The 15,655-nt window shown below is 46.7% G+C and overlaps 1 protein-coding gene across 1 annotated transcript in view; it reads right to left on the bottom strand.

The window, feature by feature from the left end:
• The window catches only part of EVC2 (EvC ciliary complex subunit 2), a 183,500-nt gene that overhangs the window by 10,277 nt on the left and 157,568 nt on the right, over window positions 1-15,655 (bottom strand). The window contains 3 exon segments of the mRNA XM_064286086.1: window positions 4,151-4,238; window positions 4,891-5,105; window positions 13,340-13,567. Of these exon segments, the coding sequence (XP_064142156.1) occupies window positions 4,151-4,238; window positions 4,891-5,105; window positions 13,340-13,567 (531 nt within the window).

A 15,655-nucleotide genomic window follows, 5' to 3' on the forward strand; every position in this document is an offset into this window, starting at 1 on the left:
TGCAAGAGATCTCATTAAAGTGTTAAAAAGCAAAGATGTCACTTTGATGACTCATGTGTGCCCCACCCAAGCCATGGTATTTTAAATCATCTCATTCGCATGAGTAAGCTGGACAATGAATAGGGAAGATCAAAGAAGAATCGATGCCTTTGAATTATGGTGTTGGTGAAGAATCCTGAATATGCCATGGGCTGCCAGAGGAATGAACAAATCTGTCTTGCAAGAAGTACCGCCAGAATGCTCCTTAGAAGGGAGGATGGTGAGACTTCATCTCATGTACTTTGGTCATGTTATTAGGAGGAACCCGTCCCTGGAGAAGGACATCATGCTTGGTAAAGTAGAGGGTCAGTGAAAAAGAGGAAGACCCTCAACGAGATTAGACTGACACAATGGCTTCAACAAAAGGCTCAAACATAATGATTGTGAGGATGGGGCAGGACTGGGCAGTGTTTTCGTTCTGTTGTACGTAGGGTCACTATGAGTCAGAACTGACTGGATGGCACCTAACAACAAAAACAAGGCAACTAAGACACCGAGTGAGTGACATTGATGTCTTTCATTTTTTTTTCTAAATTTTATTTTGTTGTGGAGAATATACACAGCAAAACAAACCAGTTCAACAGTTTCCACATGTATAATTCAGTGACACTGATTATAATCTTCCAGTTGTACAACCAACCATTCTCACCCTCCTTTTCAGAGCTGTTCCTGCCTCATTTACATAAACTCACTATCCCCTAAGGCTCCTATCTAATCTTCTGAGTTGCTGTTATCAGTCAAAGGAACATTCTCACCCCAGTCACTCGTCTGTCAGTGTGTGGTGCTGTGGTGGCTTGGGTGTTGCTGTGACGCTGGAAGCTATGCCACTGGTATTTCAAATACCAGCAGGGTCACTCATGGTAGACAGATTTCAGCAGAGCTTCCAGAGTAAGACAGACCGGGAAGGAGGACCTGGAGATCTACTTCTGAGAAAAATGGCCACCGACAACCTTACGAATAGCAGCAGAACATTATCTGATCCAGTGTCTGAAAAGGAGGCCCTCAGGTTGGAAGGCACTCAAAATATGACTGGGGAAGAGCTGCCTCCTCAAAGTGGAGTCGACCTTAGACGTGGATGGAATCAAGGTTTTGGGACCTTCATTTGCTGATGTGGCACAACTCAAAAGGAGAAGAACCAGCTGCAAACATCTATTAATAATCAAAATGTGAAATGTATGAAGTATCAATTTATTGAAGTATCAAATATTAGAAGTTGTCAAAAATGAAATGGAACGCTTGAAGATAAATATCCTGGGCGTTACTGAGCTGAAATAGACTGATATTGGCCATTTTGCATCAGACAATCATATAGTCCACTATGCCAGCAATGAGAAATTGAAGAGGAATGGTGTCACACTCGTCTTCAAAAAGAACTTTTCAAGATCTATCCCGAAGTACAAAGCTGTCAGTGATAGGATAATATCCATATGTCTACAAGGAAAGCCAGTTTATATGACAATTATTCAAATTTCCACACCAACCACTAAGGCCAAAGATGAAGAAATTGAAGATTTTTACCAAGTTCTGCACTCTGAAATTGATCAAACAAGCAATCAAGATGCATTGATAATTACCAGTGATTGGAATATGAAAGTTGGCGACAAAGAAGAATCAGTAGTTGGAAATATGGCCATGGTGACAGAAACAACACTGGAGATCGCATGATAGAATTTTGCAAGACCAACAACGTATCCATTGGAAATATCTTTTCACAACAACATAAATGGTGACTACACACGTGGAAGCATCAAAAGAAGATGGAAGGAATACCCAGCCACTGTACCAAAAAGAATTGATCGACGTTCAACCGTTTCAGGAGGTAACATATGATCAGGAACCAACGGTACTGGAGGAAGAAGTCCAAGCTGCCCTGAAGGCACTGGCAAAAAATAAGGCTCCAGGACTTAACGGTATACCAGTTGAGATGGTTCAACCAACAGATGCAATCCTGGAAGTGGTCACTCATCTAGGCCAGGAAACTTGGTAGACAGCTACCTGGCCAACCAACTGGAAGAGATCCATATTTGTGCCCATTCCAAAGAAAGGTGATCCAACAGAAGGCGAAAATTATCGAACAATACCATTAATATCACACGTAAGTAAAATTTTGCTGAAGATCATTCAAAAGTGGTTGCAGCAGTACTTCGACAGGAACCGCCAGAAATTCACGCTGGATTCTCAAGAGGACATGGAATGAGGGATATCACTGCTGATGTCAGGTGGATCTCGGCCGAACGCAGAGAGCACCAGAAAGACGTTTATCCGTGTTTTACTGACTATGCAAAGGCATTGGACTGTGTGGGTCATAACAAATTATGGGTAACACTGCGGAGAACGGGAATTGTACAACACTTAATCGTGCTCATGAGGACCCTGTACACAGACCAAGAGGCAGTTGTTTGAAGAACACGGTGATACTGTGTGGTTTAAAGGCAGGAAAGGTGTGCGTCAGGGTGTATCCTCTCACCACACTGCCTCTTACTCCACCTCTTACTACCAGTCTAACCAGCGGCCGCCGAGTCAGCTCCGACTCATGGCGACCCCACGCGGGTCTGAGTAGAACTGCGCTGCACAGGACTTTCAATAGCTGATTTTTCTGCAGGTTATCAGGTCTTTCTTCCAAGGTGCCTCTGAGTGGACTTGAAGGCCCAACCTCTCAGTTATCAGCAAGCACGTTGACCACGTATACCACTCAGGGACTGCTCACCTGTTACCTGGAGTATGGCTTTGGCAAGAATTCCACCTCTGGAGGACTTGTGTGAAAAGGGGGATGATGAGAGAATCTGCCCAATAGCGAGGTGAGGGGCAGAATGTAGTTTGTGAGGGGCCCGTCACAGGGTAGGTAAGTATCTGCAACACCCAGGTTAGCTCTCACATCAGAGGGAAGGAGTGTGAGGCCATCACATCAGACTCCCCACTGACACGCAGTCTTCCGGTGCTAACCATGGCTTCCTGATCCACCTGGTCAGCAGAATGATGACCCCGCCAAGCGTGCCCAAACCGCTATCCCCAGGACCTATGGACCTGTGACCTTACATGGTAAAGGGAACTTCGCAGACTCGACTAAGGTTAAGGCGTTGAGATGGGGGATGATAAGGCCCAGGAAGTCCACCTAGGGATGCACATAAACACAGGTAGGAGCAGAAGGTCAGGTAGACATCTCCGCTGTGTAAACGCTCTACCACCAGGCTGTTAGTCTATCACACTGTGGAAGCTTGCGTGTTTCTGTGGTGCTGAAGTTATGCCACCGGTATTTCAAATACCAGCAGGTCACCCACAGTGGACAGGTTTCAGCAGAGCCCCCAGACTAAGAGAGACTAGGAAGAAAGGCCTGGTGACCTACTTCTGAAAATCCATGAAAACCGTATGGATTACTACAGAATGTGGACCCATAGGGTGCTGGCAGATGAGCCCCTCCCAGGCTGGAAGGCACTACAACAGCCGCAACAATGCACACAGATACCCCAACGATCATGAAGACAGTGTGGGACCGGCCAGTGTTTCTTGAGTTGTACATGGGGTCGCCATGAGTCACAGCCCACTCAACAGCAACTAACCAACAACAAATGTACACACTGCCTGGGGGCTCGGTCTCGGGAAGGGAGGTGGGAGCCGTCCCTCCTGCCAGTGCTGAGAAGGGTCAGTCAACCCCAGCTCTGAACAGTGGAAAGGTGCAGTGCCAGCACACAGGCCTCGTCTCTGGCCAGCTTGGTTCGTTGGAACCAATTCTTTGTAAATTAAACTTATTTAAGAACAAGAAGAGGAAGGATGTTTGGGTGCCTGTCAATCACAGAAAAGAAGTTGATTAGGGCAAACAAAGATCGTCACTGTTGTGCTGTCACTCCCATGACTGAATGTCCCCTACAGGTTGGTCCTGTGCTGGGGGCTGTTCATAAGTCCTCCCAGCAGTTCCCAAGGTTCACATGGTCACCCTAGCCTCAGGTAAGGGCACCTGGACTCTGGAGGTGTCCTGCTCACATGGTCACCCCATTCTGCAGATGAGGACTCCTGGGCTCTGAGAGATGATGTGTTTCCATGGTCACCCCATCCTAAGATGAGGGCACCTGGGCTCTGGGAGATGACATGATGGGCTGGTGTGGGATGTTTTTACCTGGCCATACAGGGTCAGGAAGGTATCGGTCTCCATATTTTCCAGCAAATCTTCAAGCATGACACTGTTCTGTTGTTCTTCTCTCAAACTAGAGTAAAATTAAAATCTAGGTGAGTCCACTTCTGCTATACAGTGATGCGATGAGAGGAATTATCTTGTCATTTAGGTAACAAAGAATAACAAATCTAATCTACACGGTCTTTTTGTTTGATACCGTGAGTATCAAACAAAGAGCTTCATTTTTCTTATCTAGAACCAGATGCCGTTGAGCCAACTCCAATTAATGGCGTGTGTGTCAGAGTAGAACTGCACTCCACAGACTTTTCAATGGCTGATTTTGGGGAAGTTGTCACCTTGGCAGCTGGATTTTTATTTTTATTTATTTATTTTTGTTATGTTAGATGTTACCATTGGGGGAAGCTGCATGAAGGGTACATAGAATCTTTGTACTACTTGTGCAACTTCTTGTTAGCCTGTAATTATTTCAAAATAAAAAGTCAAAAGCATATTGTGTGTAGTAAAACCTCAATGGTATTTAAAGGAAAAAGTAAGGCACAGAAAATGTCAGGGTGAGGGAGCACGCTACAAAGTCAGCAGCTCTGGCCTGAGCCGGGGACCCATACCTTAGAAAGGTGCATGAGAGCCTAGGTAGACGATATCAAACTGGGTATGAGAGGTCCGGGTGTCCCCGGCCCCCCGTGGGCTGACCCAGCACAGAGCCACCAGGGCCCTTGGTTTACCTCTGCCGGTGGTGCTCCAGTATCTTCCGGCCCTTGCTCAGAGCTTGCCGCAGGATGGCAGAGACCAGCCCTTCAGAATTCACCTCCGCAGGCTCATTCAGCAGCCCGGGCCCCTCAGCCCCCCACTGCTGCCAGCTTGCTAGGGCCTGCTGCTGCTGAGCCCCCTCCTGGTGCACCAGCTGCTCCTCCAGCTTCCTCTCCAGCTCCTGTAGCTCCTGCAGGCAGAGGGGGCAGGTGGTGAGTCCCGCTGCAAAAGGCAGGATGGCCGCAGGACAAAATCCAACCTGTGGGCATGGTGTTGAGAGCCTGGCAGGAGTGGGTCTTGCCTGCCTCTCCTGTCTAGCTGTGCCAAATGGCACAGTGTGACTGCAATATCTCAGGCCTCATGCCTTTCCACGAGGTGTTCCTTTGGCCTATAATGCCTTTCTCCTGGTTGCCTGTGACAGATTGAATGGTGTCCCCCAAAAGACATGTCCAAGTCCCGACCCTGTATCTGTGAATATGACCCTGTTTGGAAATAGAGTCTTTGAAGATGCCATCAGTTAGGTATGAACCTGACTATACCAGGCCCAAGATGGAGTCACTTACGCTACATCAGCAAACTGAAACCCAGCTAAGCTTCTATTTCCTGTAAATGCCTGACTTTCCCAGGAGTCAAAACCCAAGGCAAACAACGGACCCTCCAAGAAACAGAAACCTAAGCTAGTCAATCAGGACATGCCTGCCCAGTTTAACCTAGTTCAGAATTTCCCCTTGATCCCAAATAAGACAAAAAAAAAAAAAAAAGCCAGCCAGCCATTGTGAAATTTGCTCAGCGTAGGGTTTCATTTTACTTGGATCCACAATCAACAGCCATGGAAGCAGCAGTCAGGAAATCAAAAGATGCGTTGCATTGGGTAAATCTGCTGCAAAGGACCTCTTTAAAATGTTGAAGAGCAAAGATGTCACCCTGAAGACTAAGGTGCGCCTGACCTAAGCCATGGTATTTTCAATCACATCATATGCATGTGAAAGCTGGGCAGTGAATAAGGAAGACCGAAGAAGAATTGACGCCTTTGAATTGTGGTGTTGGCGAAGGATGTTGAATATACCATGGACTGCCAAAAGAACGAACAAATCTGTCCTGGAAGAAGTGCGGCCAGAATGCTCCTTAGAGGCAAGGATGGTGAGACTGCACCTTACATACTCTGGACATGTTATCAGGAGGGATCAGTCCCTGGAGAGGGACACCATGCTTGGCAGAGTACAGGGTCAGCGGAAAAGAGGAAGACCCTCAACGAGGTGGATTGACAGACACAGTGGCTGCAACAATGAGCTCAAGCATAGCAACGATTGTAAGGATGGCGCAGGACCGGGCAGTGTTTCGTTCTGTTGTACACAGGGTCGCTATGAGTGGGAACTGACTCGATGGCACCTGACAACAACAAGCTACTTTGTTCCTGTCTGTCTGTGACTACCCTTCTGCTTTGTACCGTTCTTCGGAGCTTATACCTGATTTCTATACCAGACATTCTCAGATTCATGAATTGAAAAAGGAAGCCCATGAGTTCATATAAAGTTTAACATGGTGGACATTTTTTAGGTTAACTTGAGGTTGTATCACAGTAGGATGGGTCCTAATCCCATGTGGCTGGTGTCCTGATAAAAGAGGAGGAGGGACACAGACTGGGAGACAGAGGTAGGACGCCATGTGACGCTGCGGCTGAAAGCCAAGGACTGCAGGGAGCCACCGGAAGCTGGGAGAGAAGCAGGGAGCAGACGCTGACTCGAAGCCTCGGAAGGAATCAACATGGCCTGATATGTACTTTCAGCCTCCTGAACTGTGAGAAAATCAATTCCTGTTCTTTAAAGCCACCCACTTGTGGCATTTTTCTTTTTTTGGTCACAGCAGCACTAGGTAACCAAGACAATGGTCCTTGATCCTCCTAAAACATGTACAAAATGGTCTTTCTGCAGAGACACCGCAGCTTGCATCAAATTCTCAAATAGGCCTCAAAGCCCTGAGGCCCACACAGGCTACTCGAGACCCAAGACAGAAGATTGGAGAGGAAGTTAAGGTCGCAGCAGAGAGCCTTATCTCCAAGTCAAGGTACTCGGCTTTATCCCAGGACCGTGGAGGCGTCTGAGCAGAAGTCACTAACATGGTGAGACTGTAATGAGGAAGACGCCTCTCACTGCATTATCCCGAATGGAAACACATCTGAACACAGGCTTCTCAAAAGCGCAAAGGGACATTGTCCAAACTGAGTCTCCAGCAGTGCGCTCTGTTAAGCTGTCAGCCACATGGAAGCCTGAGTCAGAGACAGACATCTACTGCGATGCCAGGCCCAGCCACGCTTTTTGATGTCACCAGAGAACGTGGTGGGCACCTCATACTTCTGTCGCTCAAGCTACTGATGTGCCCTGGCCAGGAACTGACAATGAGGTGGAAATAAGTCCTGCAGTTTATAATCTGCTGCCACTAACGGCAAGTCCTCCTGGGAGTTCAGTTCTGTCCCCCAAACCCTGCAACACCCCACATGTCTGCTGCCACTTAGCACAGTCAGACTTCAAAACTCGGTTCTGGAACTATCTTTTTTTAATGCCCATAATCCTCACTTGATTTGAAATGCTGAAGGCAGGGATGCAGAGACCGTAGCTGACTTCTTTATCTATCTCCCCAGCAGCGAGCCAGGGCCTGGTACACGGCAAAAGTAACAATAATCCTGATCGTAATAATAATAACAACAACAACCGTAATAATAACGGTGGCGAACATTCCCCGAATGCCTTCGATGTGCCACACTGGATTCAAAGATTTATCAGTTGCGTCCAATTCAGGGCATATTAACTCTTCTCCTCTAAACAAACAAGAGATAGGAAGTGTTGATGTTACCCAAAAACAGCTTTAAAATAAATTTGAAAATGTAACCGATCACTAATAGAAGTCAGGTGGTCTCAAGTAAGAAGGGCCACTGAGTGTTTTTAGGGCTGGAGTGAGGGTGCGTCCTAGGGCACTTACAATGAGTGGAGGAGTGGTAACCTGAGAGTCAGAAGCTTCAGTATCCTGAAATTGCTGTGTTGTTGATGTTAGGTGCTGTCGAGTCAGTTCCGACTCCTAGCAACACTACGTACCACAGAATGACACACTGCCTGGCCCACACCATCCTCACGGTCGTTGTTATGCTTGAGCCCTTTTTTGCAGCCACTGTGTCAATCCGTCTCATTGAGGGTCTTCCTCTTTTCTGCTGACTCTCCACTTCTCCAAGCATGATGTCCTTCTCCAGGGACTGGTCCCTCATGATAACATGTCCCAAGTATGTGAGATGAAGTCTCACCATTCTTATTTCTAATGAGCATTCTGGCTGTGCTCCTTCCAATACAGATTTGTTCATTCTTCTGGCAGTGCATGGTATATTCAATATTCTTTGCCAACACCACAATTCAAAGGCATCAATTCTTCTTCGGTCCTCCTTATCCATCATCCAGCTTTCACACGCATGAGGCAATTGAAAACACCATTGCTTAGGTCAGGAGCTTCTTAGTCTTCGAGGTGACATCTTTGCTTTTTAACACTTCAAAGTGGACTTTTGCAGCCAATATGCCCAATGCAATGCATCTTTTGATTTCTTGACTGCTGCATACATGGGTGTTGATTGTGGTCCAAGTAATGAAATCCTCGACAACTTCAATCTTTTCTCTGTTTATCATGATGTTGCTTATTGGTCCAGTTGTGAAGATTTTTGTTTTCTTTATGCTGAGGTGTAATCCCTACTGAAGGCTGTGGTCTTTGATCTTCATCAGTAAGTGCTTCAAGTCTTCTTTACTTTCAGCAAACAAAGTTGTGTCATCTACATAATGCAGGTTGTTAATGAGTCTTCCTCCAATCCTGATGCCCATTCTTCTTCGTATAGTCCAGCTTCTCGGATTATTTGCTCAGCACACAGACTGAATAGGTATGGTGAAAGGAAACAACCCTGACGCACACCTTTCCTAACTTTAAACCACTCGGTATCCCCTTGTTCTGTCGGAACAACTGCCTCTTGATCTATATCAGGTTCCTCACGAGCACGATTAAGTGTTCTGGAATTCCCATTCTTCACAATGTTATCCATGACTTGTTATGATCCACGCAGGTGAATGCCTTTGCACAATCAACAAAACACAGGTAAACATCTTTCTGGTATTCTCTGCTTTCAGCCAGGGTCCATCTGACATCAGCAGTGATAGCCCTGGTTCCATGTCCTCTTCTGAATCCGGCCTGAATTTCTGGCAATATACTGCTGCTTGATCTTCAGCTAAATTTTCCTTGCGTGTGATATTAATGATATTGTTCAACAATTTTCACATTGTTGGATAACCTTGCTTGGGGATAGCCATAAATATGAATCTCTTTCAGTCAGTCAGTTGGTCAGGTAGCTGTCTTCCCAATTTCTTGGTGTAGACAAGTGAGCACTTCCCGCGCTGCATCAGTTTGTTGAAAGTAGCTGTCTTCCCAATTTCTTGGTGTAGACAAGTGAGCACTTCCCGCGCTGCATCAGTTTGTTGAAACAACTGATGGTACAGAAGGAAGAAGTCCAAGCTGCACGGATGGCACTGACGAAAAACAAGGCTCCAGGAATTGATGGAATACCAATCGATGCGTCGAGGCTAGATTCATCAATTTCTCCTTGTTGTCCTATCCATTTTTCCTTTTGCTACTCTGAGTCTTTTACTAAGTATATGCATGCTTAGAAAATTCTCCAGCTGAATTAAGTTTCTTACTATCTTTGTAATATCTTTCATTTCTTTAATAATTTGATAAATCATTATTTTTATACTCTGTACTGATAATTAGGATATCTTGAACCTTTATGAACCTTACTCTGTTATTCTTTTGTTTCTGCTGTGTATAGGTCATCTTGCCTTGCTTCTTGATCTTTTTTTTTTTTTTTAAATCGAGAACTCAACTCGTATTTGGCTGAACTTAATCTGCGAAAATCCTGAGGTTCCCAGATCGAGAATATTTTTTGTCCGGAGAAGATCTGGCTTTGCTTCTGCCATGCTCCAGGGCAGACTGCTAAACTGGAGCCATCATTGCCATCCCATTGCCATGGAGTCAATTCCAACTGAAAGTGACCCTATAGTGTAGAGTAGAACTGCCCCGTAGGGTTTCCTCCTTTTTTTTAATCTTTAAGGTGGCAGACTGCCACATCTTTCTCCCTCGGAGAGGCTGGTGCATTTGAATCACCAGTTTTTGGTTAACAGCCAAATGCTCTAACCACCGTGTCACTAGGACTCCTTATTAATTTATCAGCTTGGAGATTCTCTGACTGAATGGCTAATGCATTTGAACTCCTTCCCCACTTTGGAGAGGTCTCTGATTACAGATTCACAGGAGAGGCTGTCCCCAGACACCTGGAACAGAGGTGGGGACAGAAGGGTTTCTTCATCAGTTTGTTTTGCCAGCAGGTGGTTTCTCCTCCCACCCCTCACTTCATATTCTACCACGTCAGGGCATCCTAATGCCTCCTGTTGTATCCCCCCAAATTAATCCCAAATCCATGAGTTCAAGACTTCAGCCTTTGCTTCCACGGTAGAATTAGCTCTTGAAATTGCTTTCAGCTTCTGTGATTTCAGCTTACTCTGAGATATGCTTGGCCCTTGGGGGTTTTCCACATCCTCTTGTAACTCAGCAAAGCATTAAGAAGTATGGGTATTCTTAGCTATCCAGCATCTGGAAGTTTCATGCTAAAATGAATAATGCACAACGGGATGGAACCATTCTGATCCCCAGGGTTTTCTGGGGCTGGTTTTGGGAAGTAAATTGCTAGGCCTTTCTTCCTAGCCTGGGTTAGTCTAGGAGCTCTGCTGAAGACTGTTCTGCATCAGAGCAACATGCAAGCCTCTACTGACAGAGAGGTGAAAGCTGCTCATGAGATGCATTGCCCAGGAATTGAACCTGGGTCGCCTGCATGGAAGGCGACAATTGTACCACTGAACCACCACTGCCCTCAACAATGCTCCTACTTCCTTTCTACCCCTAAAACAGTTGTCATAGTGTAGCGCAGAGTGTTTGCCAGAAAAATAGTCTTACATTCTTCAGAGTCTAATATTATTTACACTTTTTAAAGAAATGAAGTGAGTCCTCCTTCGCAACCTCAACTGGTATAGTCCATGTGGGTTGAAGTCAGAAACCGATTCCGTTTCTGCCTTCTGTCATTTATCAACCAAGTGATCTTGACCAAGAGCTTGACCAGCCTGAATCTCGGTTTTTCCACCTGAGAATTGAGCATATTAACGGTACCTTCTTCATGGTCTGATGCAATAATTAGCTGATAAAATGTGTGACAAAAAGCATAACTGCAAAGCAGCATAAAATTGCAAACGGTTATTAATCATGCTTAAGGCATCTTAAGGCATCTTAAGCATAATTAACTAAAGAATTCTTAAGGGTTAAATGCGATCATGTCTATTCACAAATTAGCAGTGCCTGCCTACCACATACTAGGTGTTCAATAAGTGTGAGTTCCTTTTTCTTTACTATCAATTATTATAATAACAAGGAATATACGAAATTCTAAAATCTACAAGAGTCTTAAAATTAGTCCTACAAACAGCAATTGCCATAGCTTTTGTTTTATGGGTATGCCACTCATACCTTGAGTAACGCAGCCCATAGGAATACTGGCAGGCTCCCTGGGTGGTGAAAATGGTTAAGTGCTCGACTGCTGGCCAATGGTTGGTGGTTCAAACCCACCCAGAGGTACCTCAGAAGACAGGTTCAGCCATCTGCTTCTGAAAGTTCACCGCTTTGAAAACCTTATGGAGTAGTTCTACTCCGCACGTGGGGTCACCATGAGTTGGAATTAACTTGACGGCAACTAACAAGGAATACCCCATAGGGTTTTTGAGGCTGTAATCTTTCCGGAGGAGCCCTGGGGGTGCAGTGGTTAAGAACTACAGCTGCTAACCAAAAAGTCGTCAGTTCGAATGCACCAGTCACTCCTTGGAAACCCTATGGGACAGTTAGTTCCACTCTGTCCTCTAGGGTCGCTGTGAGTCGGACTTGAGTCAGAATCAACTTGACAGCAACGGGTTTGTTTGTTTGTTTGTTTGTTTTTGGTAATCTGTACGAAAGCAGACTGCCACATCTTTCCCCCACAGAGCAGCTGGTATATTCAAACTGCCAACCTTCCGGTTAGCATCTGAGCACTTAACCACTGTGCCAGCAGGGCACCTAATTAGAGTGATAGAAAATAATCCTTATCTCATTGCTGCTATCAAGGCGAAGTAAGTGCTACGGCTGCTAACCAACAGGTCAGCAGCTCAAATCCGCCAGGCGCTCCTTGGAAGCTCTACGGGGCAGTTCTACTCTGTCCTATAGGGTCGCTATAAGTCGGAATCGACTCGACAGCAGTGGGTTTGGGTTTTGGATTTATCGAAAAATCACCCATTGAATCCTACTCTGGCACACACGGATTGTCAGGACCTGAAGTTCATTCAACAGCAACTGCTTTTATTTTTTTTTTTAAAAAAAAAGAAAAAATTGGAAGATTAGTGGCAGATAATAAAAAAACATTTGAAAGATCATTTGGTAAAGCAGAGAGTCAGTGAAAACAAGGGAAACGCTCAACGAGACGGACTGATACACCGGTTGGAACAACGGACTCTGACATACCAGCGATCCTGGAGACGGCGCAGGACCCAGCAACGTTTGGTTCTGTTGTGCACAAGCTCGCCGTGAATTAGAGCTCATCCAGCGGCAACTAACAACACGGCAACTGAAAGACACACTGCTGTTGGTCCCAACGCTGCGAAAGACACACTGCTGTTGGTCCCAACGCTGCGAAAGACACGATGCCATTGTTGTCTTTGTTCGTTGCTGTGTTAGCTGCCACAGAGTCTGCTCAGACTCCTGGTGACCTTGTTATGCAGAACGGAACAGAAGGGTGCCCGGTCCCGCACCGTCTCCATCCTCACTGGTGTACGCCAATGAAACCATGACGTGCTGTGGATCGTGAGATGCATCCCGGTTCCAGAGATGTTAAAATTCAAAAGTTTGCTTAACCAGATGCCACGGAGTAGCCCCTGCCTCCTGGCAGCTCCACGTGAATCAGGGTACAACTGGTCTCCGTGGGGCTTCCAGTGGCTGATTCCTTGGAAGTAGATCACCAGGTCTTCGTTCTGAGACACTTCTGGGTGAACTCGAACCTCCATCGTTTCAGTTAGCAGCCAAGCACGTTAACTGTCTGCACCAGCCAGGGACTATTTGCTTCTTAGAATCAACGAAATACAGCAGCCTTGGTTTGAGAAAGTTCGAGGTACTTCTTGTTGCCCTCACTGAACCCTCCCAACGGCCCTGCAGCACAGCAGGACGGGGATGCCAGCAGGCCCAGGTGACCATGGGAGGAGCGAGGTGAGCCCAGGAAGCCCCCACGGGATGGTGGTGGCCGAGCTCATCCTCTCCCTTCCCACCACCCACACTCACCGGGTTGTGTGACTCCAGGATCTGGGTGCAGGCCGACTTGGTCAGGGTGTCCGACTCGCTCAGCTCCTCCAGCAGCAGGTCCTGGATGCTGAGGAGGGCGGTGTAGGCCGACAGCGTCTTGGTGGTCTTGGCGGCCTTCTGGAACTGCAGGGACACGATGGATTCTGCGAACCGCTGCTCCTGGGCCTCAAGCTGCTGCACTCTCTCCCGGAGCAGTTCTCCCTGGACCTGGGGAGTGACCAAGCCGGAAGGCGGAGAGGAGTAAATACACAGAGTGAAGGAAAGACAGCATACAACTTACAAACTAGCTTCCCATCAGGTTTCCTACAGCAAAGAAACCAAACCAAACTGGTTGCCATTGAGTCGATTCCAACTCATGGCGACCCCACGGGTTCCACAGAGTTTTCAAAGCTGTGACTTTTCAGAAGCAGATTGCCAGGCCTTCCTTCAGAGGTGCTTCTGGGCGGGTAAGAATCCCCAACCTTTTAGTTGGCAGTCAAGCACATAACCGTATGTGCCCCCCAGGGCCTCCTTCCTACAGCAGTGAGTCCTTAAGTCAGGATTCTGAGAAACGTCTCAAATGCTGAACACCAAAGCACTGGAAATCTGCATGGAGTGCCTTTATACAGCAGGGGCATCTCAGCTTATAAAGACGTCATGTGGCTGCTGCAGTCCAGTTGTCCCTGACTCCGCATTTATCATTCCACAGGCAAATCTATTCACGCTGCTCTCCAGCTCCAAACCCTTCGATGGCTCCCCACTTACTAGAGGACAAAAGTTTAAACTTCTTAATATGGACTTCGAAACACTTCCACCCCTTACCTTCCACCCAGCTAAGGTACATCGGGAAAGGTCTGGTTGGCTCTTCAGCTGGCCCCTACCCCACACCAGGGACCTCTGCTGTTCCCTACACACCATGCCTTTTGTGTCTAAAAGCCTTTGTGCTCTTTCTTATGAATGAAATCCACCCCCATCCTCGTCTTCCTATACATCCCCTATTTGTCCTTGAGTCTCTAGTCTCCAGCAAGCCCCTTCAATGCCTCCTTACTTCTGTGGGTGTTTGTCGCTGTTTTCTCTGAGCTTCCTTCCTTCCACGCTCTTCTCCATCCTGGCCCGCATGACACAGCTTCCCCAACTAGAACACAAACTTTTCCAGAGCAGGGTCTGGCACCCAAAGGGCTCAGAAAATTCTAGACGCATGACTTCATTCACTCTTTTCATTTCACCGTCTCCATATATGACTTAGATGCACCTGACTCAAGCCATGGTCCGCCTGCGGAGTCCGCACAGCTCACACAGTGGGTGGGGTCCAATGTCCACCTAAGACTGAGCGCTACACTGTGAGAATGGGGCCTGAGAGAGGTTTCTGACGACTTTTGTATGGGGATCTCATAGAACCTGAGCTCTAAAGTCCTTTACAGATATTCACAGCCTCTCAGTAAACTCCCTTTTTACCACAGTTAATTTTCCATTGTAAATTTCCAACAGAAAATATATTTATACCTTTATTCATTCGTCCAAAAACTGAGTACCAACTGTGTATGATAGAAAGTGCTGGGTGCAGCACTGAGATGGGGAGAGAGGAGAAGTGAATCAGACATGAATCCAACCATCAAACAACTCATCAAGCAACAGTGGAGAAAAGCATGGGCTCCAGAGAGAGACTTCAGTGTTTGAATTCCTACTCTGTCACTTCCTAACTGGCGACCTTGGGCATGGAAATTAAGCTCTCTGTGCTTCCTGTGGAATCCCTGGGTGGTGCAAACAGTTAACCGTTGCCTACTAACTGAAAGGTTAGCAGTTTGAATCCAGCCAGAGATACCTCAGAAGAAAGGCTTGGTATAACCTGCCCTTACTAATACCAGTAAATTCCCATTAGTCCTTAAACTAACACAAATCAGATTTGGCCCACCCCGCATGCACAGGACGGCCAGCTGTGGCTGCTTACTGACCTCAACAGAGGATGCAGGCACAGGAGGGACAAATCAGAAGGAAATCAACACCCAGGCCCTATTTCGAAGTGAGGGTCCGACAAGAACCACGTCACCTCCGGTTTCCTGGCCACCTTCTAGAGTTTTCCCTCCCAGGAATACCTGCTCAGCTGCCATATTGCTGCCCTAATCACATATAAAAAAAAATCACATATAAGCCCTGCTTTTCCCCATAGCTCAGGGAGCCGGATCTGAGGAACTTCCTTCTGGCTCCTTGCTCTGTGCGTAGCAATAAAGTTACTTTCTCAAAGACCGACGTCCAGATAATTGGCAAGTCTGAGCGCACTGGACAAGGACCCACCTTCTAGCGCTTTGTAACACTGGC

This window comes from Loxodonta africana, chromosome 5 (assembly GCF_030014295.1).
Source record: "Loxodonta africana isolate mLoxAfr1 chromosome 5, mLoxAfr1.hap2, whole genome shotgun sequence".
NCBI classification, from domain to species: Eukaryota; Metazoa; Chordata; class Mammalia; order Proboscidea; family Elephantidae; genus Loxodonta; species Loxodonta africana.